Source organism: Hydra viridissima, unplaced genomic scaffold (genome assembly GCF_058129835.1).
Source record: "Hydra viridissima isolate aposymbiotic clone 2 unplaced genomic scaffold, HvirCarnegie_v1 scaffold_2, whole genome shotgun sequence".
In the NCBI taxonomy this organism is placed as follows: Eukaryota; Metazoa; Cnidaria; class Hydrozoa; order Anthoathecata; family Hydridae; genus Hydra; species Hydra viridissima.
Window position 1 is genome coordinate 18,734,698 of NW_028324301.1, and position 25,565 is coordinate 18,760,262.

At 27.5% G+C, this 25,565-nt stretch overlaps 3 protein-coding genes and 1 pseudogene across 6 annotated transcripts; 3 read left to right on the forward strand and 1 right to left on the reverse strand.

The window, feature by feature from the left end:
* The first annotated feature begins 253 nt into the window (after positions 1 to 253).
* LOC145192523 (uncharacterized) lies at positions 254 to 16,988 on the forward strand. 3 transcript variants are annotated; one of them, XM_090079116.1, is made up of 4 exons: positions 8,499 to 8,661; positions 12,681 to 13,071; positions 14,734 to 14,904; positions 15,429 to 16,988. In XM_090079116.1, exons 3-4 carry the CDS (start codon positions 14,889 to 14,891, stop codon positions 16,904 to 16,906), a joined length of 1,494 nt encoding a protein of 497 aa, XP_089935242.1. In that variant the 5' UTR covers positions 8,499 to 8,661; positions 12,681 to 13,071; positions 14,734 to 14,888; the 3' UTR covers positions 16,907 to 16,988. The 3 variants fall into 3 exon arrangements, with proteins under 3 accessions (XP_089935240.1, XP_089935241.1, XP_089935242.1); XM_090079114.1 differs by lacking the exons at positions 8,499 to 8,661; positions 14,734 to 14,904 and adding an exon at positions 254 to 376; XM_090079115.1 differs by lacking the exon at positions 14,734 to 14,904 and having other exon boundaries at positions 8,495 to 8,661.
* LOC145181369 (SPARC-like protein 1) lies at positions 1,152 to 4,838 on the reverse strand. The gene is made up of 6 exons (XM_080056463.2): positions 3,927 to 4,838; positions 2,943 to 3,135; positions 2,063 to 2,305; positions 1,788 to 1,942; positions 1,439 to 1,619; positions 1,152 to 1,292 (listed from the first exon to the last, which is right to left on the reverse strand). Exons 1-6 carry the CDS (start codon positions 3,969 to 3,971, stop codon positions 1,255 to 1,257), a joined length of 855 nt encoding a protein of 284 aa, XP_079912589.2. The 5' UTR covers positions 3,972 to 4,838; the 3' UTR covers positions 1,152 to 1,254.
* Positions 16,989 to 19,229: 2,241 nt separating the features above from the next.
* On the forward strand, positions 19,230 to 20,544 carry LOC149892319 (uncharacterized; annotated as a pseudogene).
* A 417-nt stretch (positions 20,545 to 20,961) lies between these two features.
* Positions 20,962 to 25,378, forward strand: LOC145193967 (C-Jun-amino-terminal kinase-interacting protein 1-like). Of its 2 annotated transcripts, none has more exons than XM_090079469.1 (7): positions 20,962 to 21,945; positions 22,071 to 22,113; positions 22,584 to 22,650; positions 23,055 to 23,228; positions 23,550 to 23,626; positions 23,730 to 23,828; positions 24,941 to 25,378. In XM_090079469.1, the coding sequence occupies exons 1-7, from the start codon at positions 21,372 to 21,374 to the stop codon at positions 25,011 to 25,013; spliced, it is 1,107 nt and encodes a 368-aa protein (XP_089935595.1). In that variant the 5' UTR covers positions 20,962 to 21,371; the 3' UTR covers positions 25,014 to 25,378. The 2 variants fall into 2 exon arrangements, with proteins under 2 accessions (XP_089935595.1, XP_089935596.1); XM_090079470.1 differs by having other exon boundaries at positions 21,257 to 21,945; positions 22,074 to 22,113.
* The last annotated feature ends 187 nt before the right edge of the window (positions 25,379 to 25,565 follow it).

The following is a 25,565-nucleotide window of genomic DNA, read 5'->3' on the forward strand; positions in this document are numbered from 1 at the left end:
ATTGAATCTGGGATTAATTATAGTTCTACCTTTATATTGCATCCACTCTCTTTCGCCTACGCTTCTGACATACTACAGTTGATCTCAATAATTTCACGAGAAGCTGCCAAGGCGCATTTGAATAGTTTATTCGAATTATTTTCGTAATTCTATGTGCTTATGTTTTCAGTTAAATTAATCAAGATCGAACACAAGTTTTTCATTACATCATTTAGTTTTGGACGTTCTCTGAACCATTACTTGTATTCTTGTTAATAAATTTCCCTATCTTTTTTACTAAGAATAAAAACGATGCAACCATCCGTAACTAATAAAGGAATAGATGAGGTTTGTTAAAACGTGCAGGGATTTGGAATATGTGAAACGTAGTGAAAAGGTTTGTAAATTTTCACTTCCGTTAAAAACCTTTTTTTTTCGTTTACACTACTGGTTTCAATTTACTTTTATACATACTGTACATTATACATATTTATACATATTCATGTATAAAATTTGCACATCACCTCGGCAAGAGGTGATGTGCATATTTCTATCATTTCAATAATAGAGATATATTGCGTTATAATGGTTTTCTTCTCTACTAAAGTGTAATGATCTTTATATTGAGCTATAATAATGTTGTATTTTTAACATATTCTATATTAGGCTATATTATCTTTTATAATGATCTTTTATAATGATTTTTGATATTAAACTATGATCTTCTTTAGGCTTTTGATTATTTGATAAACAATAATTTCAAAATCATAGTTTGAAACTACTGTTTATCAAATATGAATTTCAAATAATTTTTTAATGTATCCTTTAGACAGTATTTCAGGTAAATAAATCTGTAAATAAAGTTTTGTTTTTAAACTGATGGTATTTTTGATGATTTTATTCTTTTAAAATCTAAATATTGCTAAAAAAAATCTTTCCTAAATAAGAATGCTAAATATATATTTTAAGTATGAATGACAAATATATGTTTTATTCATGAATGCTAAATTTATGTTTTAAATATGAATAACAAATATATGGTTTAAATATGAATGACAAATTTATGTATAAATTAAAAAAAAAAAGTTTTTTTTAGTACTTCATGTAAAAAAGATATCAATTGCAAATTTGATGGCTTTTATTGCTAAAGTCAAATAAAATCACATTTCATAGCTTCTAATAGTTTCGCAATATTTGATTGTTTTATTACATATATATTTCAAGTAAATACAGAAAAAAAATAAAAATTATAGATACAGTTATAAAAATTGGTAATTAAATATTCTCAAAAAACTCATCTTCCACTGAATTTGCTAAACGATAAATAAAATGATAAATATAATACCCATGGTTGCGAAAGCGAAGTTAAAAAGTTAACATTTTGCTAAATCACACAAATGAAGTTTAAATCGTAAAACATAACAAAACAACAACAACAAAAAAATGCAGAAAATCTTACATCCTGGTAGCAAGCATATTTTCCATTCAGAAAAGAAGATATGATTATTTCTGTCACTATCACATTCTTTAACAAAATTTTCCACGCATGGTTCCATCGACATTAAATTATTTAATAAGCCAGAGATTTCTATTGGACCCATCACATCATCTTTATTTTCGTCAAAGTATTTGAACATCCACTAAAGAAAGACTATGCATGATGATGATGATGATGATGATGATGATGATGATGATGATGATGATGATGATGATGATGATGATGATGATGATGATGATGATGATGAATGGCAATTTAAATTACAATAAAAAAAAAGAGCAACAACTCATAATCATTCAAACGAACTTACTTCTACAACATGCTCTCCTTCGCTACTTTGGACATCCAGGGAGTTTGTATTCATGTTTGGCTCTCCATATAAATATTCTTCTCTTACCGTTCTCATCCAATCCAAAAAACGAGGGATAAACAAGCTCAGGTCGTTAGTCGTGCATGTTTTCTTTGCTTTTAAAAGAAAGTGAAATTGGTTGCAAATACTTTTTTTTTTCTTGTCTCCTTTACGTCTCATTATTTAAGTAAGTCTTACATAACCATTTTGCAACAACAAGATTTTCTAAAACTCACCAATACAGTTGCCGTCGTAAGCAATTTCAATGTGTTCATACAGCTGACATGCTTGTTTGTATGCTTCGCATTTATTTTTGTAGGTAACACCTTTGCTAGAGCACACAGGCTTCAGTACGTTTTCACATGTTACCGGACATACGCATTGAGTTCGATTCATAGCATCTTTTTTAACATCGTTATCGATAACTACGCACATTGTACCGTTAAAACACCTTCGTGCCAAGCATGGTTTTAAAACGTCTAATAAAAGGAAACGAGTGAAAGTTAGAAAAATAATCAATTTAAGTGAAGCCTTAATTGGTTTGTTTAGACAATCCTTTGAAAGTTTGCTGAATTTTTTAGCAAATCTAGAATACAAAGCCTCTGTTGCAAATTAAAACTGCAAGTACACAACTTAGAAAGCCAAATCAACACCGGTTAATCAATAAATTATGTCTGTATATGAAACAGTATGACAACTTAATGCATAAATTATGCCCGTATATAAAACAATGCAACAACTCGCTATTTTCTTTTGGAAAATAAGAACCCGATGGCATTTACAATGGTATTTTCATAAGAACTTTTACAAGGGGAAACAAAAACCCTTTTCTTTACTGAATTGTTTTATTATCAAATTTTATCAACTATTTTAATTATAAATATTATCAAACTGTATACCAATCTGTTAAGTCATCAAACCCCTTTCACAATTTATAAAAGGTTTTTTATAAGTAAATAGATTAAAAACTAATTCAGACAAGGAGAGATATTTTTATTGACATTGGTTTCATGTATCGTTTTGTTTGATTTAGATTTTCTTAAAAATCCTATCATCCAAAGATAAAAGTTTTTGGCACTATATTTGCTATTTGTATTCTCAGTATTTCGCACTTACATAACTGTAACAGATTATCAATTTGATGTATTTCACTAAGGGTCATCGCTTCATTTAGCCTTTCTTCCACCTCGTCAAGACCGGGTAGAAGTTGAAAACTGTTATCAACGTAATCGACATTTTGATACTCTAGGTCGAGAATCTTTGATAGATCGTCTTGCTCCCCATTGGCATCAGTATTAACGCAATTTTGCTAAAAGTAAAATTTATAGCAACATATTACTATAAACTTAATTGGACATATCACTTCGTTAACTATTGTCATTAAATCAAGCTATCATAATAAATATTAAACTAAAATATGTTATAATTGTTATAGCAACTAATTGTTATAGCAACTAATTGTTATAGCAACTAATTGTTATAGCAACTAATTAGAGTGTTTCTAGAATTATTGAAACTAGGTATTGGAACTTTATGTTTGATATCAAATAACATTTTTGTAGCTCTACAAAATGCTCTTTATTTGTAATTCAATCACTAAGTTAAAAAAAAAATTTAAAATTAAAAAGATGATGACTGTGTTAAGAAAAACACAAAAATTAAAACAACATTCCGAAATTAAAAAGGAAAATACGAAACTAATGGAGATTTTATTAAAATACGAGTAAAGGATTAAATGTTTTTCCATTTCGCTCGAAAGAAAAAATTAAAGTTAAGAAAATGCAACTATTTTTTCGGTGTTTTCAATATCAGATTTTAGGATCAATCAAAATGCGGCAAAATGAATAATACCTAATCATTGCAACATCACTGCAAACTTAACTCGTGTTTAAACGTAATAATGCTACGGTAATCCCACTTAACGCAGCTTTTTTAAAAAAATTTAACTTTGTAACGAATGCAGGAGAAAGACATTTTACAGTTCCTTAATCTACAGACATTTTAAAATAATTTTTGCTTAATAGTTAGTTTTAATTTCGTACCGATTGCAAGAGACAGAAATATTTATAGTTATTAATATCATACAGCAAAAAAACTCACCAAAACAATATTTTGAGCGATGCACATCAATATGAGGAACTTCATGACTATTTAGATTGAGGAAGAGAAGAAGAGAATTTATTTTCAAATCAAATATCATTAAAAATTGTTTTTTTTCCATAATGTTTTGTTTACAAAAACAGCTTTTTTGACGGAAGCAGGGAGAAGTGAATTTCATTGATGTGGTAGGAGCCTTCCCGATGACGTGTTTTATTGAAAAAGGCTTAGAAATAGCGGAATAGATTGGCAAATATTTTGTTTGAAAACATACTAGCAGAATTTCTTTTCTAATTGTGTTAAAATATCGATAACTTCGTGGTACTTAGAAAAGAAATGAGAGAATAGATTTTTGATTGAAAATTCTGCTGGTTCTTGACAAAAAGAAAAAAGACAGTAGCCTGACAGGATACAAAGAATTTTAATAGCAGATAAAATTTTAAATGATCAATTTAAATTTGGTTGGTAAAAAAAATAAATAAAATAAATCGCACAAACATTTAAATTTCCGCTTTTAAGCCAGCGCATTCTCCTCTATCAAAGTTATCATAATTATCATAATTATCATTCCCCTCGATCATAATTTATCGAGAATAAAATTAGGAGCTTTTTAAAGAACAGTTTTTAAAAGAGATTTTGAGAGCAGCAAAGTAGCCGTACCTTTATTTTAGGATAATCCCATGTTATTCTACAGTTAAAGCATACACGGATATTTTGTCACTCATTTAACCCATCCTAACACAGAAACATAAAATAAGAAAAATGTTTGAATGAACTCAAGTGTTTTTTTTTCTCGCCAATTGCACTGTCTCTTTGAGTAAAACAGAATTTTCTGATTACCTGTTCTTTTAAAAAAGTATTGTTAAATTATGTTAGGGGTTCCAGAAATTTGTATTAATAATGTAAAAATAAAAAGAAAAAGTATATTTTTCAAGTGGTTTTTTTAGTAACAGATTTTAAAACTATCAACATCTAGTAAACCATTATTTCAGTATTTTCAAGTTTAATGAAAACGATTATAGTAATTTTTCACGTAAGAAAAATGTATATGCTTGAAATTTCCAACAATTAATGACGTATAACTCTTGATATTTTAAAAGTAATTTTGATTTCTTCGTAATACTTTGGAGTCAATCTACATGCAAGAGTTGTTACTTCTACAAATGCACTATTTCAACTAAGAAGCTAAAAGCTATAAAAAAATGAAATAGGTTAGGATGATCAGCTGTTTCATTTCATCATTTTTATTTAAAGACAACTGAAAATATTTGTGATATGATTATAAATTGATTTTAATTTTTTCTTCTGTTTACAGATTGAAAGAAAAGCATAAAAGTAAATATTTTGCAAAAAAAAAAAAAAAAAAAATGCTTTAATTATATCTAATCAAAAAAATGTTACATTTGCAAAAATGAAAACCTTTTTTGAAACAATGTGCAAATAGAACTACACAAGAATTCAAAACAATATTTGCAATAATTTCAAGATTCTTTAGTCAAAAAAAATAGACTGGAACCAAAAAATTATTTTTATTTCCGCTTTGCTAAAAAGTAAACACTTTAAAAGTTAATGCGAAAATTAAACATCAAGTCTTTAATTGCTCCATCTTTAATCATCTAGAGTTTTACTTTGAAAACAACGTTTTAAAGGTTTTCAAAAACAAACAGTTGTTTTCTGGAACATCCGCCAACCTTCACTAAAGTCATTTTTTCATTTCGTATTGTTTTCTTTTTAAGATTTTTCGTTTTTCATCAAATAATTTCCAATTGCAAGAGGTTTTTTTTAGTATACTTTGCTTAATTAAGATTGTAGTTAAGTTCAGCTATCTAGAAATCTATGAGAAAAAATTTATTTAAAGTTCAAGCAACATTAACAATTCTAACACCTGCTTCTCTTTTTTCTATTATTGTTATACGCTAATCAGATCTAGGCTCTATCCATAGCATTCTAATACACTGAGATGGCTTTAGTCAAAAAATTTATCTCAATGTATTAGAATGGCCTTATTAGAAAGACAAAATTTCATCCTAAACACAATTTACGTTAAGGATTGTTTCGTTTCATATAAAGATGTTACATCGCACGTTAGCGTTCAATATTTAGTAAAAAAATTCTAAGATGTTCCATTCCATGACATAGCACACCACAGATCGTTTCTTCCACCATTCTTTACTACTACAACTCGCATTCTTCTTTGCTCAGTATCCGCAAAGCTTTTTTTTTTTTTAAGAAATTTTGATTCATCAGCTCAGAGAATCTTTTTCAAAAACTCCAAAGCATCAAAAGATATTTTTTAGCAAATTAAAATTTTTTCTCTTTATATTTATCTCATTAAAAATAGTTGTTTTTTTTTTAACAGTTTTTTTTCTTCCTTCCTTCATATAGCCTATTGCGAATTAATTATGGTAGTGTTACACTAAAATCATTTTCTTGTCCTAAAGCTACTTTTTTTAGCAGAAAAGGTTTCAGGTAGTCTTTTTAAAAATTTCTCAGTCATCACATCTCAATCATTAGTTTCTTAGCTTTCCATATTCCATTTTGAATGGTGATAGTGAACCAGAAAACTCGTCAATTCTTTGATATTTTGGTGAGATTTTCAAAGCCACAACCATGTTTTTGGTTGTGGATTTTGTTTCTTTGACATTTCTAATGCTTACCGTATATACTCATGTATTAACCGCAGGTAAAAATTAACATTTTAATATACTTTAAAGAAATAATTTATAAAAATTTTAAAATATTTTCACGGTAACATTAATATTTTATGAGTATTTTAATTTTCTGGCTCGTGCATTAACTGCAACCATAACTTTTACCACATTTTTTGGGTAAAAAAGTGCGGTTTATACATTAAAAAAAAAACGTTTAAAGTTTTTAAAATTTTATGATATTGGTACATATTTCAGTTCAAAACGTCCAAATTCTTAACTTACTTTAAAAACTATTTCGTTATAGAAAGTAATTAATCATAAGGAATTATCGAGCTTGAGCTAAACTTCAAGAGTAGGATATTTAAGACCTTAACTTAAGCTCATTCAAACTCAGGCAATAATATTTCGAACAAGATTGAATCGGATCAAACGTGGGTGCGATATAAAAAAGTCATCGAGCTTACGCTGACTTACTCTGCTGAGCTCGCTTCAAATCTCTTATCTCTATTGACTATGCCAGATTTAAACAAGTATTCAAACCACTAACTACTTTCATTTTAAAAACAAATTAAATTAATTTTGAATTAAAACAATAGTTTAATATTTTTTTACTGTGAAGCTAATTTCACCTTTTTCGCATCATAAAACCTGTCCATTCCTTTCTGAGTAAAACTTCATAGTACCATAGTTCCGCAAAATAATACTGTTTCCGCAAAATAATATCATGGTTCCACAAAATGTAATACAGGCGCATAATAAGTATTTCTCATTACGCTAAATCAAATCCACATGAAATTTAATTCATTTATTATAATAGTTTCATTTTCAAACCTTTTAATTTAAATACACTTATACGTTTTACGAAACGTGCGAGCAGGAATTTTTTTCTGTATTTTTTTCAAATTCTTTCATTTAAAAGGTTTTAGTAAAAAGTAAAAGCGAAGAAAAAAATAAAAATAAAATAATGATAATAAAAAAAACAAGTTTTAGACGAAGTAACTTATTTCTTTTTGTTCTTACATGAATTTTGATTCAATAACTCTCATTTGCATCATTCTTCCAGACAAAATATTTTCCAGAGTTGTTGGAACAGATATAACAACCGGCCGTTCAATATTGAAGTAACAGGTGTAAGCTTCTCATCAGAGAACGAAATAACTGGCAAACCTTTCTTGGAAATAGACAATCGCTTCTTAATTCATTCAATTTTCTTGGCTTTGATTTGTGTTTGCAACCAAATTTTGTTAGCTCTTGATTTGGCTCTTACTTACAGACAACTCTTTCTCTTTTCATATCTAAATAAATTGGACTGTATTCGACATTTAACAGCCTTAACCAGGTAAAGTATACCTTTTTACTTTGTCAACCCCCAGGCTTTTATTCTACAAGACCAAACTTCATCAATAGATTTATGTCTCCAAAGGGTATATATACCAATAGATTTATAATGTCTCTGGGTCTAGCACTCAGATAAAGTGTTACGCCCATTTAACTAAGGGACAATTACAACATTTTTTAAAGGCCTCATAATAAACTAAAATTTCCTATTTTTTCTTGTTTGTTTGCTTTTGACATCATTTATTTCAAATAAAAAACTAAAGAAATAAAAAAAGAAGATACGGTGCCAAATTTAGTGTGGATTTCGCAGTCACATACTGTATTAAAAGTGATTGTAACTGTAAAGTTTGTTAGAAAAAATATAAATTTCAGAATCCACCAAATACACACATCATGATATTTTTGCCGTAAAATGGACCAGTTCAAAATGGAAATACATTTATCTATACTCGACAGTCTTATCACAGAAATATCAAAACTCTTTTATCGCCAAATAAAAACTCCATTCAAACTTTCTGTTTGTCTTCGAATATTAAGACTGATTTACAACAGAAACTATTGGTAACTTGTCGCAAATTATTCAAATAATCTTGAAGAAAAAATGAATTCAAACAGTTTGTTTTAAAAAAAGAAAAATTGTTAATAATTTCATTAACACATTGCGCATTACATCGATAAAAATGGTGAAAATAAAGGATATATCAAAGTCATATTTAAAGGAAATTTTAAATATGAAATGCTATCCAAACGTAAGTAATGACTTAAAATTTTATTTGTCAATGACGTGCACTGTTAGTGAAAATGAGTGATCTTTTCTAGGATTTTTATCTATTTGTATTCTCTTTACATATTTATTTTTTTAAAACTCTTATTTATTGGAGGTCCCCAATAAAATTTCCGTTGAATTTGAATACGCTACGGGTATCGTCGGCTCTCTAAAAAAAGATTAAACACATAACTTTGAGCTAAATATTATCAAATCATTATTAAAAGCTATGAAACTTTTGTCGTTTGTAAGGATTGGTGGATTTTCCTGTTGCCCAATAGTTTTTAACAGATTACAAACTTCTCTGTAAAAGCATCTGGAACTGTGTTTTGTACCGATTAAAGTTTTTAGGTCTCCTCACAAGAGTTCGTTTGCAATTTTTCATAATTTAGGATAGAGGGATTTCTTTTTGTATAAATTTTTAGTCTAAAAATCAGGGTAAACACTTTGTTTTTCTACCAAATATTTGCATTCAAAATTTTCCTATTTAACTAGGGCAGTGACGTAAATATTTGGTATAAATAAACTTTTCACAACTGTTTTCAAATTTTGCATTTATATTTTATTATTGCATATATATTTTATTAAGCATTCATTCAGCATGCTTTTTATATTTCAGCAGTTGTTTATTCATATATTTTATTTATCAAAAAAGAGGAGTCATAATTAATTTGCATTTCCATGTTTTATTTTTAATGTAAAAAGGATGATACGAGATTATATATATATATATATATATATATATATATATATATATATATATATATATATATATATATATATATATATATATATATATATATGTTTGCTTACATTATGTTTGAACGGCTGAGTAGAAAAAGGATAAAATTTCAAAAATACGAAATTGGAAATTTTTCTTTTTCCACTCTGCCGTTAAATTACAGTTCTTAATTTTTTACATAGTTTAATAAAATAAATTTTTAAAAATTACATTTCAATAAACAAAGTAGAAAATTTATTCAAAAACTGAAAAAAAGTTACTTAAAGTTTGCTCGCTCCAGTATTTGTTTAGTTTTGTTATTTTAACAAAACTTCTTAAAATGTTTCATATATGTATGGAAATAAATATAAAGTATTAGAAACTTCAAAGAAACATAAAAACATTTAAAATTCCTATTCAAAAAACAAAAACCAAGTTAATGTAAGTAAATTTGAGCCTAACAAAAAGTTGTCACATTTTGAATAGCAGATTTGTGCGTAAATAAACTTTTTAGCGGAAATTCCTGTTACTTTCCATCTTGCAAACACGTGCGTGTGTGTCTGTGTGTGACTGTGCGCGCGCGCAGATTGTGCATTACTACATTTGAAATAAGATCTTATTTTCTATTTCTACATTTATCATTTTTAGTTCGCAAAATCTTGAAGGATTTAAACTTCTAAAATATCGAGTACTTAGAATTTATTTGAATAATGACACTTATGTATGAATCAACTTTTCTATTTTTAGAAACCCTTTTTGTTTTCATGATAGCATTTACATTTTTAGTTTAAGAATTTTTATTGGTAAGTGTTATAATGGAGAGAATAAAACTTCATATTCTTTTGAAGTCAGATTCTTTAATTCTCAAATTAGAGAACAAGTCATTTAGTAATTAGAAAAAGCAATCGACCGAAAAAAAAGTTGCGATTTTACGTAAAGATTTCATGGAGGTGATTTTTTGCGAAAAAGCGTTTTCAAATAACTTTTTAAATATTCAAAATAAAAATTTTTGCAAACCTTTTTTCTAGAATGAAATTTTTTATACTACTAATATCCGATTGGATACACAGATTTTTAAAGATTAATTTTAAGAATTTTATTGTGTGGACACTTTTAAAGAGATTTAAATTTACCAAAGCATATCTGAAATTCTTTAAAGCATTTTTTTGATAAAAGGTTGCTGAAAAATACTTAATATATAGGATTATCTCTCGATAGCATATTACGGATAATAAAATCTCATTGTTTTAGTCATCTATTTTCTGTTATTTATATAGGATGTAACAGAACATTTTATGCTAATAATCAAAGATTTTATTATTATTATCATTATCATTATTATTATTATTATCATTATTATTATTATTATTATTATTATTATTATTATTATTATTATTATTATTATTATTATTATTATTATTATTATTATTATTATTATTATTATTATTATTATTATTATTACTATTATTATTATTATTATTATTATTATTATTATTATTATTATTATTATTGTTATTATTATTATTATTATTATTATTATTATTATTATTATTATTATTATTATTATTATTATTATTATTATTATTATTATTATTATTATTATTATTATTATTATTATTATTGTTATTATTATTATTATTATTATTATTTTTATTATCATACTAAATATTTCAAATAAGAGCACCTTCACTTCTTTATGCTAATTAATTTAGAAGACTTTCGTCACTGCATAAAAGTTTTAACTTTTTAATTGACAGTTGAAATATCAAACTGTTTAATTCTGGAAAAGTTCTAAACTTCAGAATGTTACGTCATTGGATAGCTAGGCTGCCTGATTACTTTATTATTAATTAAAATGTCGAAGAAATCTTTTTGTTTCATTTTTTAATGCTTGATTTGAATCTCAGAACATTGGCCCAAATTTTTTTGTTAAATGCTTTTTGTACTTTTATCGCTAGTTCAACTCCATTGACCAATATTCTTTCTTCTAAAAAATTTCTTTCTGTCATTATAACCACATGCCATGTTGTTAATTATAAATCAGACGCTAGACTTAAAGTCTCATAAATCTGATGTCACTTAATAATCTCTTTTAAAACAAAATCGTTAATTCCATAATGTCACTAGTAAAAATCTTTATAAAGACTTCATAAATTGAAAATATCTGCGGTGGATTGCTATTTGTGGTCAAACTTACTAAACATAAGATCCTAATTTTACACAAAAAACAACCGTTTCTAGACAAGCAATTTGAACGAAAAAATTATAAATTGTATTTACTGTTTTTTTTTTTCAAAATCCAAGTTCGCTTCCATCGATATCAGTTATCACACATGTCCATTTTAAGGTTTCGTTTCAAAACTTTATTTGTTTCATTTATAAATATAAGTAACAACAAAAACTCTCTAAGCAATTAAAAGGAAGAAGTTAATTAATTCCAGGAAACTCTCTTCCTAGATAAACTGATTAAAACTAATGTTGAGCCTATTCGCAAAAAGTTTTATAAAGTTTTTTTCAAAATAATTTACAAAGTCTTTATTAAATAGTTGATACAATAAATTATAGTCTTTAATTCATTGCACATTTTATTAAAATTTGCCAGCTACTAACTGTTTAAAAATTTATTTCCCTGAAGTTAATTCCAACATTATCTGTGTGATAAGTTTGTATCATTTTTAATGTTTTGTTTTTAAAAGCTCATACATCAAAATTGTTTTTTTTTAATAATTGTAATTCAAAAAATATTTTAGCTCAAAACGTCATTCTTAGTTTAAAAAGATATTGACTTTTGGTGTAACTTAGCAAAAAACAAACCTTTTGTTACGAGAATTTGTAGAAATCCTGGATTTTATACTCGTATATTTTAATATTAAAATTTTACAAGTCTGTTCTTTAATTTGAATGCTGTTAATTGTAGAAAAAGCCAGAAAATCTAACTCGTTTCATTTATATTAGTGAGTGATAAAATGACATTTCACAACTAAAGTTTTCACGAGGTTATGAAACTGAATATCATCATAATATGAAAATTAATCGAATTTTTTTTACTTATATTAGATCTTAATATGATAAAAAAGAATTATTTTTTCAAAATGCATTTTTATAATGCATTGGTATTTTCAGAATTTCCTTTATAATTGCTCATAGATTAAGAAAGCGGATATTGTGATTAGCATGTAAATAGGACTCAGGGATATTAAAAGCTCTGTTTTAAAGTTTAATTGTATTCTTATCAGGGAATCTTCTTTTTAAATAAAACAGTGTTTGAATTTATCATCAAGGTACTAGCAGTGTAATTTCGCTAGTTTATCCAGAAGATGGGAAAGCATGAAGCAAATAGATTAGATAAAGAGTCGCTAAAGAATAAAAGACGAACGCTACTGGGAAATAATACGCTTTTCTTAACTCTGAAACCCGTTTATTCAGAAGAAATTCAATTTTCAAGTCCCTTAAAATCACCTTCGATATTGTTTGAGATGCTCAAGGATGCAAACCAATTTGTTGTAAAAGGACTGACGCTCCGTGAGAGCTTAAAGGAATTGCAGTTGTGCGGTTGGATCAGTCCATACACACTATTTTTAAGCGGCTCCTTCGAAGATGTAAAAGTTGTTAAAAAGTCGTGGGTGAAACGAACGATGAGAAACCCCATTGGCTTCTATATAAAAGACTTTGGTAGGTTTTTATATATTATTGTTTAACTCGACTAAACAATAAGGAAATGCAAAAATTTATAATAGTTAACGATTTTTGCATAAGGGAGGCAAAAAAAAAAAGAAAATTGCTAATTTAACGAGTATTTTAATTTCTTGATTTCTGTGCGACGTGATAATCTACATTAAAATACAAGTTTTGAATAACTGAGAAAATAATCAAAACTAAAGAACGGAAAAATTCTAACATACCTTTTGCTTATCTGGGTTATTGTTATTTACCTTTCCACTGTAGGCTTGACTCGCTGTTGATTTCCAGAAATAGCAAATGAAAGCTATTAGTCTATTTGATATCCACTTTTTAGGTATTTCGAATTAACAACATTTGAACCATAAACCTTTTAACAAGATCAATCTATAAAACAGTCCCACAACAACATCTGCAAGATAAGTCCCCTAACAAAAATTACCGTAGAGCAAACACAAATTAAAGACATTAAGAGAATGGCCTTAACTTCAAAAGAATATATGATCTCTATCGTTCTCAAAACGAAACTCCAGCAAGACTGAAGAATTCTCAACATAAAATACTTTTTGCTTTACTATTTAAAAACCGATTGATGTAACACGTTCACAAAAGTTTAAACTGCTCTTGAGGGCTTCACAAGCAGTTTATATTTTAGCAAAAATTCCAAAATAAAATGTGCATCTCAATCATCGATTTAAAAACCAAGAAGTGAACTCTTTCATTGTATTTGGCTTTTCGGCTTTCAATCTTAAAACTCAATTTTATTTTCTTATCAGATCTAGCTGTTATTACCTTTGATCTAGAAAATGCTTTCAACTTACCTCAAGCCAGCTTGAAGTAAGCTGAAAACATTTTATAAATCAAAACCATCAACAAACTTTTTCTACAAACAAAAGTTTTTGAAAAGCTAAAACGAATTTTACGGATTATCATGCAATACTCAAAGCGAGAAAAGATTTATACTGAAATGTAAATAGTCTGATTAAAAATCTTCCGAAATTATAGTTTAAGAAATCCCAGATAACATAGATCAGATATTTCCAGATACCAGAAGGAAAATGTTTACGAAGCTATTGATGAACCTGATCGCTTTAAATGATTGTCAAAGTTCGCAAACTGTTTGGATTTACAAAATCCAATCAGTTTGCGAACTTTAGCAATCATTTAAATAAATTGATAATTTGACAATTATTAAAATAAATTGATAATTTATACGAAAAGGATGCATCGGCAATGGGTAACAAAAGCCATGATAAATGGCATTGACGCGAATGTAATAGTTTTTGAAACTTTTTGTGTATAGTTTTTTAGTGTTAAAGACCGTCGAAAATTAGAGAGCGAGAGCTAACTCTTTTTCAATCACATATCTCAATTACGCAGCTCTAGAAACCTCTTGTTTTGTTAACATCTCCAGTGATTGTGGCATCAGCAAATCGCAGCTTAAGCAATTAAAAACAAGTCAAAAACATTTAATAGATTAACAATGACAGATGTTAGATTATCTTTTTTTTTTCTGCTGTCAATTAACTCATTGGTGGTAAGACTACCTTTGCTGGTAACAAAGCTCAGAAAAAGTGTTTTTTGTGTAATTTTTAATAAACTGTTCTGTGTTTAATGATTAAACTAATTGTTGTTTATTCTAACATTTTTCGTCAGGGTGTAGTGTTGGTTTGATGATAAATTCGATCAACAAATATATTTAAAAATTGTGAAATACGCATTGCAAACATATATGGGCGCTCATCGCCTATCTTTTTCAGACCTCAAAACGTCTAGCGTAAACACTGGCAGCAAATAAAGATTTGTTGGGAATGCAGTGTGCAAGGGGTGCGTTTATAGATAAGTTTAAATGTTATTGTATTCTAAAAAAAAAAAATTTTAAAGGTTTATTGTTTTAAAAAAGGAACTTTTTTTTTAAATCCAAGAGCACTATTACTTCACTATTTTAACATCAAGCAAGCATAATATTGTCACTGTTACCTTGTTCTATATCCATCAAAAGTTTGGAAGGTGCATCAGTATTTAAAAATATGTACATCAAAATTTAGGAAAGTGCATCAGTTCTCAAAAATAGGTCGAATAAAATCGCATTAACGAAACTCTCACCAGCATAAAAAAAATCAACTTAAAAAGTGTAAAAAAACAAAACAAAAACATTAAGTTGCAATCTTTTAAACTCTAGTATTCAAATTTCTCATTTTAAATTGTCACGGTCATAGCAGTTAAAAATTTATTATTCGTATTTTATTTTATTCTCTTTAAATTCAACGCTTTAACACTTTAACAATTAATGAAAGAAAAAAAAAAGAGAGAGATATGGTGGCTTAAACTTTAAACTTTTATCTCTTTAGGTATTGTTCAAGATTTTGTTGTGGAAACAATACCTCAGTCGCCCTTTTTATCATTGACAACAGCCCTTTTTGACGCTATTGCTGACCTAAACCAGCAAAATATTTATCCTAACAAAGATGCCTTACATTCTTACTTACAAAAGAAATACTCAGAAATTGTGACACCAGATTTAAAACAAATTCATGATTGTTTAAGTCGACTCATACGCGAAAGACGTTTATACCATAACGGAAGGGGTTACTTTGTGTTGAAAGATGAGAACTTTTTAAGCGAGTTTATAACTACTTCTAAAAATAAAGAAAAGATATCTTCAAATTCAAGTACATCGACGCAAGCTGAACTTGATCCAAACCATATAGAATGTGTAAAACAAAAATCGCATACGAAAAATATATATTTTAAAAAAAATTATAAAAAAAATAACCCAATTTCATCAGTAGATGAAAAAAATTCTTCTGTAGGCATTATAAAATTTTTAACAAGAAACGATAAACTGCAGAACAAGAGAATTCAAACCACTGAGAACAATTACCGCATTCAATCGTGTGTAGAATCAAATACAACTTCAAAGCATGGCGTCACAAGCAATCTTGAAGAAACAAATAATCTGAACGACAACGAACACAACATTCAATACACTCAAGTTAAACGAAGCAACAGCTTTCATGGAACAGATTCGGAAAAGTCGTTCAAAAAAGGTGTATCTTTTGCAATAGTCGGTTGCAAAAATGAAAAAGATGAAAGCAGTTTTAAAAGACACTACTCCTTTGGTGCTGGTTCCCAGAACGTCTCGCGATTACCTCAAATGGGATATAACAACGGGATTCTTGTATCACAGACAGTTTCCAGTTTTGATACTATAAAAAGAAATAATTTTGAAAAACAAAAACTTCACCATTATGAAAAACGTAACGCTGACATTTTGGATGAGAAATTTGATGAAAAAGCCCCATTTCAATCAACTGCAACAAGAGAAACATGTAAAGAGAATTTTTATGATGATCTCGGCAGTGCTTTGAGCATTACAAACCATCCCATCAACGACGTGTTCCTCACAAAAAAACTTCATCCTTCTTACAAAGAATTAAGCTTAGCAGATGAAATGCAAATAGCAGAGGAAAATAGTATAGACTTTCCTCTGGAAAAAACACAACAAAATATTCATAGCGTGGAGCGTCTAACCCCAAGTTGTAAGAAAAATCCACCCCTTAATAATACAGAACTTTCATTCACCATAAATCCCAATATTCCGCAACAAAACCTGGATTATTCCGAGGCTTCTCAATCCCTGACAAAAAAATCAAGCGAATACTCTTATGCATCTTGTACTAACTCTAATTTAACAAAAAATGACATCAATACCAACCAAACAGTTTCTTTTAATTCAAACGATGAACGCAAACGGAATCAAAAAGAAAGGAATTCGATTTTGTTTGCGGAAAAAAGAGGAACTCTTCGGGTAGTGGGTTTCGTTTGAGGCTAACATTTTTTAGCATCTGTTATATAAATTTTATATTTAGCACTGATTTAATTTATTTAAATAAATTATAGAATTCGCATTTTTGTAACTTTAATACTGATAAAAAAATATCTTAAATCTAAAATTGCGAAAACCATGAATAACTAAAAAGTTCAAAAAGAAAAAATTACACAGGTTTTTTATGTGAGGAAAGAAAAAGCTAAAAAATTAGGTTTCTTAACAAATTACTAGACAAGATTGCTTATCAATTTTTCGCATTGAATTTTACTAATATATCTTATTGCATTAAATTATTATCTCCAAATGACTTGATCAAAATCTGTAAAAAGAAACAGTTCATCTGCCTGTGTGCCTCTTTTTTTAATAAGGGTTAAAATGGGAGTAAACAGGAGGGGTTTTTTTTGTTTGTTTGTTTGAAACCAAGAAATTTAAAAAACACAAGATAATGGTGTTTCAAACCCTCAATTTCATTGTCATGTTGATAGTTTGTTAAAATAATCCTCCTTGATCTTAGATTCTGTACTAGAGATCTATCCTCTTTAGTATTACTTTCTTTTTCCTATTTTGCTTATACTTAACTATTTTTAAATGTTTGCAGTACATAAATTCATAATTGATTTAAAATAATTTTTTTAAATATACATTTTAGTAAAAATAAAAAGCCTAAGCTAAAAATGTTGAAATATTTGGTAACAATTTGGTCATTTTATATATTATGCCCGTAAAATATTAATGTATTACACGGTAATAATTATAGAATGATCAATCATTCATTTCTTAAATATGATCCTTAAATACTAGTTAAAAACATATTTTCATGGAATTAAGAAATTACCTTCTCTAAATGCTTAAAGTGAAACTTTTAGTAAAATTTTCTTGTTTGAAAAATTGCATAATGCATCTTCAAAGTACTTGTACGATTGTGTCAAAGTTAGCAATGTATTCATTTTTATAAAAAATTTTTGTTGTGTTCTGTAAACTACGCCTGTTTTGTTTTATGTTCTGTAAATTAATGCTTTTGAACTATTTATAAAAAGGCCACACATTTGAACGTGTGCGAGTCAGGCAAGGTGCAAATAATTATTTTTAAAGTACAGTAAAAATTTTCCAATGTATTTTAATAGCTCAAAAACTTTTGCAAAAGCCCGATAAATGGTGCTCAGTATCAGTCGATGTTAAACAACATTTACCTAACTTCCGAATCAGATTAATAAACTACCCATTTAAAAAATATCAATAAAAATGTAACAACTGTAAAGTACACAACATGGGATCAGTAAAATGTATAAACTGAATGGATCAAATTAACGCTTTCAGTGGTGAGTCGGCTTGCTTATTACTAAGGGTCTGCGTCTCGGAATCGTTTTCTCGAAATGAACCGGGAAAAGCATAGCGAGACGAGAAATGTCTTTGAAAAAAAAACGAGATAAAAAAAAAACTGTCCCGAAATAAAGTTATAAATCGGGACAATAATTTTGTCTCGGAATTTAAAAATTGTGTCCCAGGATATCATTGTCTCGTCTCGTCTCAAATAAAAACAAAAAAACGAGACGCAGATGCTTACTTATTACCAAAGAACAATTGTAAGAACAATTCTCTATCACATACATTTCTAAAGGGACCTATATGTCGAAAGGAAAAAATCAACATTTTACAAATTTTATTACCAGTGCTGTGAAGCAAGTAAAAAAGAAAGTTGTTTGAGAAAATATTTTGCGCAATGGCATATTTGTATCAAATTGATTACTTAAAAGAAAACTATTTTTTATGAGCCACTACGTTTTCTGTAAAAGTACAAATCTATTTGTTCAATTCTCTGCGACGTCTGGAAACTCGAAGATACTTATTTTCTCGCTTGCATATTCTTGTTTATCTCTGTTGTTGCATCTTAAGTATAAGCTATATAAAAGTTCAATTTACAAAGAAAAGATAACTAAAAAATTCCAAAATCATTTTAAATTGGGTATTTGTTCAGCTTAATTTCCCACTACGGAAGTCAATAATCTAATTTCTCTATAAAGACTTTAAAACAAAGTTTTTAAAACTAATAATAACCCTCCCTCAGTCTTATCATTAACTAAACCTATGCTTTTTTTTCACAGAAAACCAAACTGAATAAAAGTTTCATGAGACTCTTAAAGAACCTCAAAAGTTTCACAAAATGTTTTATAGGATTTCTAAAAAACTGTTTGTCTTGGGTATGCAAATACCCAAAATAACAGTACGTCAAGTGAGATATATGAGGGCTTATCATAGCTCATGATGAGATTTGTGTATTTAGAAGATGTTCCTCTATCTTAATAGAAGCTTGAAAATTTTTATGAGGTATGCCTTTTACTTACGTTATTTTCAATAAAAGTAGTTTATTTAGTTGCACATACAGTCAATGCCGGATTAACCCGGGTTCCTGGGAGCCTAGGCGCCCGGGCCCCAAAAATTAGGGTATCAGTGGGACCCACGATTTTTAACGTTTATATTATTTTTTTTATTATATATGACTTGACATTCTAAATTAACTTTATTAATTTCCAAGGAAATTAATTTTGATAATTTCTAATCAAATTAATTCCATTAATTTCTCATGTAATTAAAAATAAAAACTCTGAACTTTTAAATATTTTAAATTTTTTCCAATACAGTTCGAACTTGAACACGTTCGAACTGTATTGGAAAAAAGTTCAAACAACTTTTATCTTTTTTTACTTGCTTGAAAAAGTGAAATAAACGGATACAAGTTAAATGCTAAACTGCTTAATTATTTATCAAGAAATGCGAATCGACATTTTGATTTGAATTTTTTTATTTTATTTGAGAACAAATAATATCACTTAAATTAATAGTTGTTTGTTTTTTTTATTTTTTTATATTTATTGGTAAATATGTATTAAATATTTTATATATGTTTTGAAATATTAGTTTTTTACTTCTTTTTTTTTTTTTACCACTAAAGAATTATAAATTAAGATTACAATTATTTTTGCAATAATTGGACAATAATGTACAGAAAATATCTAAGCGGAAATTTAAAACGCAAACTGAAAAAAAAAAAAAAAATGTGACAGACAGCAAACAACATTAAAGAAATTAGGGTTTGGTGAAAATAGCAAGAATGAAGCGGTTCTTAGTGGCAATTAAAAATTTAAAATCAAGTGTTTTCTCCCAATCATAGACAAATTGAAAATGTGCTTAAAAGAAAGGCTTTTTGCTTACGAGTCTGCAGAGAGAAAGTTTGGTTTTCTAACTAGTTTTCAGATCATGACCGTTCCTGTCATTGTTGCTGCTGCCAAACCCTTGTGTACGATTTATCCTTCAGACTTAGATACGCAATTCCCTGATGAAATTATCCAGTTTTCCAAGTTCATGGCAAATGAAAAGAATATATCAGCACTTGAATGTTTACAAGCAATTCGTAGGAATAAGTTAGAATCAATTTTTCCCAATGTTGACATCGCATATCGGATTTTTCTTACTCTTCCCATTACTAATTGTAGTGCCGAGAGAGCATTTTCAAAAATGACAATAGTTAAGAATGATCTCCGTTCCTCAATGTTAAATGATCGTTTAAATGCTCTTTATTTAATGACAATTGAAAGAACACTGTTAAAAAATATAAATTTTCAAGATGTTGTAATTGATTTTGCGAATGTGAAAGCAAGAAAAGTTTCTATTTAAGTAAAAAAGTAATCTTATGCTTTTTGTATTCATTTTTAAATACACTTTTTTAGGAATGGGCCCCCAAATATTTTTCGGCTTCCGGCCCCCAAGACCCTTAATCCGGCCTTGCATACAGTACATTACATATACATATACATTGCATATACAGTACAGTACATGTGGTTGTTATAAGATAAATTACTGATCTATTTTAACTAGCCGTTGGAAATAGGGAACTAAGAATTAATTATGTTATAGGAAACACGATCCTCTCGCTTAAAATCAACTCTTACAAGTATAAACACACCTTAAAAGTAAAACACGATTTTTTTACAATTTGTTCTGCAATTCTGCGAAATTTTGTTAATAGTAATAAAACTTGTTTGTGTATTATTTTTACGGTATCCTGGAGGCAAAGAACGGCAGCTATTTTAATTATTTCATATCGTCAAAATGTAAAATAACTTGTGAAAAAACGCTCTGTGATAAAAACTTTACTTCAAACTATTGTTCAAAATGTTAGGCATGTTTGGTATATTTTTAGATAATTTCCAATTGATATGTTATTTAAATTTTGATATATGATATAGTTATTATTTGTATTTTGATTGCATACAAACTTATTTGTATGTATAGCTTTAACAAGATAAAGCTTAGTTAGCAATCTAAACATAAAAACCACATTTTTAGACATAAATCATGTACGTGGTATACTTTTTAGTGTCACAAATCAAAGAAAAAAAGAAAAGAAAAAAAAAAAAAAAAGAAAGAAAGAAAATTTATTGCACTGTTTTAAAGTTATAAAAAAATGCTTAACCCTGCTGCTGTAATGATACATCATAAAGAAAATGATCAAATTGTCGAAGGAACGACGATTGAAGATTCAAAAAGTCCATTTTCATACAAAAGATTTCTACCTAGTGCACCAGTTTCTGAGTCTCTCAATAAATCAATGTCTTTAGATGATGTGCAGGTGACAAAAGATAGTGGATTAGTAATAAGAAAAATTAAAAATTATACTACAAAAAAGAAAAAAGAAAAACGATCACAAACTGGTGCTTCCACTGCAACATTTTATGTATCAAATGATTCAAATATCTTAAATGAAGCTGAAGAAAACTGTGGTACTAAGACAAAGTTGAAAAAAGACTTTAAAATAACAGACAAAGTAAATGATATTCCTGAAAGCCAAACACATGTTGCTCTCTATAAATTTTTTGCTAGACATAAAGATGAACTTTCATTTAAGGATGGTGATCCTATACAGGTCTTGAAAATGAATGATGACTTATGGTATGAAGGTATTAATTTGTTGACAGGTAAACAAGGGATTTTTCCATGTCGTTATGTTGCAGATATACTTCAAAAAGAAGAATTAGCAGGTATGTTTGATATCTGCAAACGTCTTTTGACTTTTGGCTAAAATAAAAGCACATATATTTGCTTAACTCTATTTATTAACTATGATTTGGTTCAAATGTTTCTTTTTATTGAAGTCTTGTTTTAGAAGCTGACATTAAAGATGCTGATCACAAGCAATTTCATATGAGGTTAGGATTATTGAGTTGCAATGCTACAAATACTGTTGTATAAGTCATAAAATGTTTGCACTATTACTATTTAATCATTAAAAGGAAGTTATCACAAAGTTAAGCTTTCACACACAAGATAATTTTATTAATTAAATTTTTTTTTTAAATATATTTTGTTTGTTTTTTATATTAAAGTTCTTGTTAAAATAAAAAGCAACTAAGCTCAAAATGTTGTTGCTACAAAGTCAATTATAAAGGAAAACAAATTTTTTTATTTCTAGCAGAAAATCTTACATAATTAGGCATAACTAAATTATATCGTCAATCAAGAATCTTTTAAATTTTTCTATTAAGGCCTTGCAATATTAAAATGAATTAATGGTTATATAAAAATCTATTCATAGAATATTATCATCTATGATGTTGAAAATAAATACTTTTAATGCTGTAAAGTGATAATAATTTATGAGTAGATTTTACTTTTTTAGATTTCTTGGATCAGTTGAGGTTGCTGATTTTAAAGGAGATGATGTGCTTACATTTGCAATTGCCAAAGTATTGACTGTTTTGAATTGATTAGTTTTTACATTTTTACACTTTTAAAACTAATGTTTTTTATATTTGTCTTTTAATCAATTTTATTTTAACATAGCTTGTTTCTAAGCATCTGCGTCTCATTATTTTTTTTATTCGAGACGAGACGATGATATCCAGGACACAATTTTTAAATTCCGAAAGAAAGTTTATTGTCCCGGTTTATAACTTTATTACGGGACAGTTTATTCGTAAATTTTTTCCGGGACATTTCTCGTCTCATTATGCTTGTCCCGGTTCATTTCAAGAAAACAATTCCGAGACGCAGACCCTTACTTGTTTCTAATTATTCAAATATTTTGTATTCGTTGTGAAGAAGAGAAATTTTACTAATTTACTTTTACTGAGCATACATATATTATTAGATTGTCAATCAACGCAGTATGCTCACTGCATCTGATCCTCCTTCATGTGTTTTACAAATGAGCAGCCAAGGGATTAGGATATCTGATATAAAGTACTCAGAAAAAACAACTGAAAATTGTGATAAAAAAGTTAGAAAAGTTAAAGATAAGGAGGAGAAAAAAAATGACAAAAATGTAAGCTTTACACTCATTTGCATAAATTAATTTACCAATATATTTCTTATTCTTATCATTTATTTTTAGCTTTTATTTTAAAAATTTATAATTAAATTACTTAAATAATAAAAATTATTTACAAATTTTTAATTAATTTTTGTTAAGTTTTATTTTACAAGTTTGTAATTAAATTACAAATAAAAATCTTTATTTTATATAATAACTATTAGTCAAAATAATTAGCTCTATTTTATGAATTTTTTTTTTTTTTTTTTTTTTTTTTTTTTTTTTTTTTTTTTAAGAAAAGAGTTTGAGAAACTTTATTACTAATATTTATAGGACATTGAAGATAATTCTCCACATTTCTTTTCACTAAAAAATGTTACTTTTTGTGGAAACCATCCAAAAGATCGTAGGTAAAAGAAGTTTACTAAACTAGAAACATTTAACATTTTATATTTATTTTATAATGACAGTGTTTATCTTAGGTATCAAGTATACTTTAATTTTTTTTAATAGATACTTTGGTTTTATAACTAAGCATCCTGATGAATATCGATTTGCTTGTCACATATTCATGTCTAAATTCTCTACTGATCCTATATGCCATATCTTAGGGTAAGGTGTCAGTTTGTTAAATTAAGTATTTTAACTTATGAACACAAAGATTATTCAAGTTTATCAAAATAATATATTTTTATGATAAGGAACTAAAAAATTTCTTTGCTTTAAGAAAAAATTCCAAATACTGAAATGAAAAGTTATTTAACCAAAAGGCACCAATAACATGCTAGCTGAAAAAGATAGGCGAAAGAATATTCTTCTAGTAACGGTTTACATTTTGGAAAACCTTACAACATCTAGTTTTAGAGCCTAGAAGTAGAAAATATTTTGTTGTTGTTCTGGTTAAAAAATTGTAGTTAATTTATTTCAAAACTAAATAGTTTCTATTACAAAATATATTCTTGCTAACTTACATAATTATTCCTACCTGAGAATTTTTTAACTTCTTAATTCTAAAACTGGATGGTCTAAGCTTTTCAAATGTGTGAGCCTAATGAAGTTTTTAACCTTGATTTAAGATAAAGTAAACCAACTATGATCAAGGTATGGTGTGCTGATTTTATATTTTTTGTGATCAATGGTAAATAGTCAGGAGTAAATATTAGTAATCAAGTGTAAAAAGGAGTTCAAACTCATTATGTCTTGTCAATAACACTTCAAATATTTGCTAACTTCGTTGCAATTAAGAATAATTTTATGTAAGTTAAGGTTATTATTAGTGTTTAATGGAGGTCTAATTTCTATTAATCATACATAATCCATAATTCTTCTAAGACTTTTGTTGTTATTTTCTGAGAGATCAGAATGTTCTGCTGTCTTAGTTTATCAGTATTGTATATGTTAATTTATTCTTTCTGCTAAATTCTGCTGATTAAATATAATTGGTATAAATGAGAAAAATTGGTATAAATGAGAAAAATTGGTATAAATGAGAAAAATTGGTATAAATGAGAAAAATTGGTATAAATGAGAAAAATAATTGAATGTTCTGTATTGATCATGAAATGTCACAATTTTTATACAGTTAGTGTTTCCTGATGAATTTATTTCTAGTATTTATAGCAAGGATGAGTTTAAAGAGTATTTTTAACTGCAGAAATTATTTTTGAAATTGAGTTTAAAATTTTAAATTAGTTATCTTTAAGCTAATCTTTACTTTATCATAGTGAGTGCTTTAAGGCGTTTTATGAAACGTATATGGAATATAGAGCTCCGACAGAAGATATATATTTGGAGTAAAGAACGTGATGTTTCAGTTCCTGCCCTAAATCTATATTTATTGTAATGACTAATAAAATATTTTCGCCACCTGTGCAAATACGCTTCAATTTTATGTTAATCCGTCATTTTTTATATGCTAAATTAATTTTTTAACTTAAAACATTTCCCAGAAAACTCGAAATGCACTTTTTTACTGCGATGTAATATATAACGCATAGTTTTGATAACCCATGTATTTTAACGTTTTTAAATTATATTACACATTACATACTGCAATTTTTATATGTACCTAGTTTAAATGCAATTATGTTTAAATCAAAAACACTATTGTTATTAGTTTGTAAAGTTACGAAAAAGTTTTTTGAATTGATGATCATATACAACTGTGGCTTATCTCAATGTCTCATACATCCTTTCAATGGCTCGCCCAGGATTTAATCTTAGGGGCTTCAGATATTTAGATAATGTAGATTTGCTTTATAAAAGGGCAGCCATCTTGCACAAACTATTTAGATTCTCTCTAATGTTTGAGCTAAATGCAATCAATCAATCAAAATGGTGATGAACGAC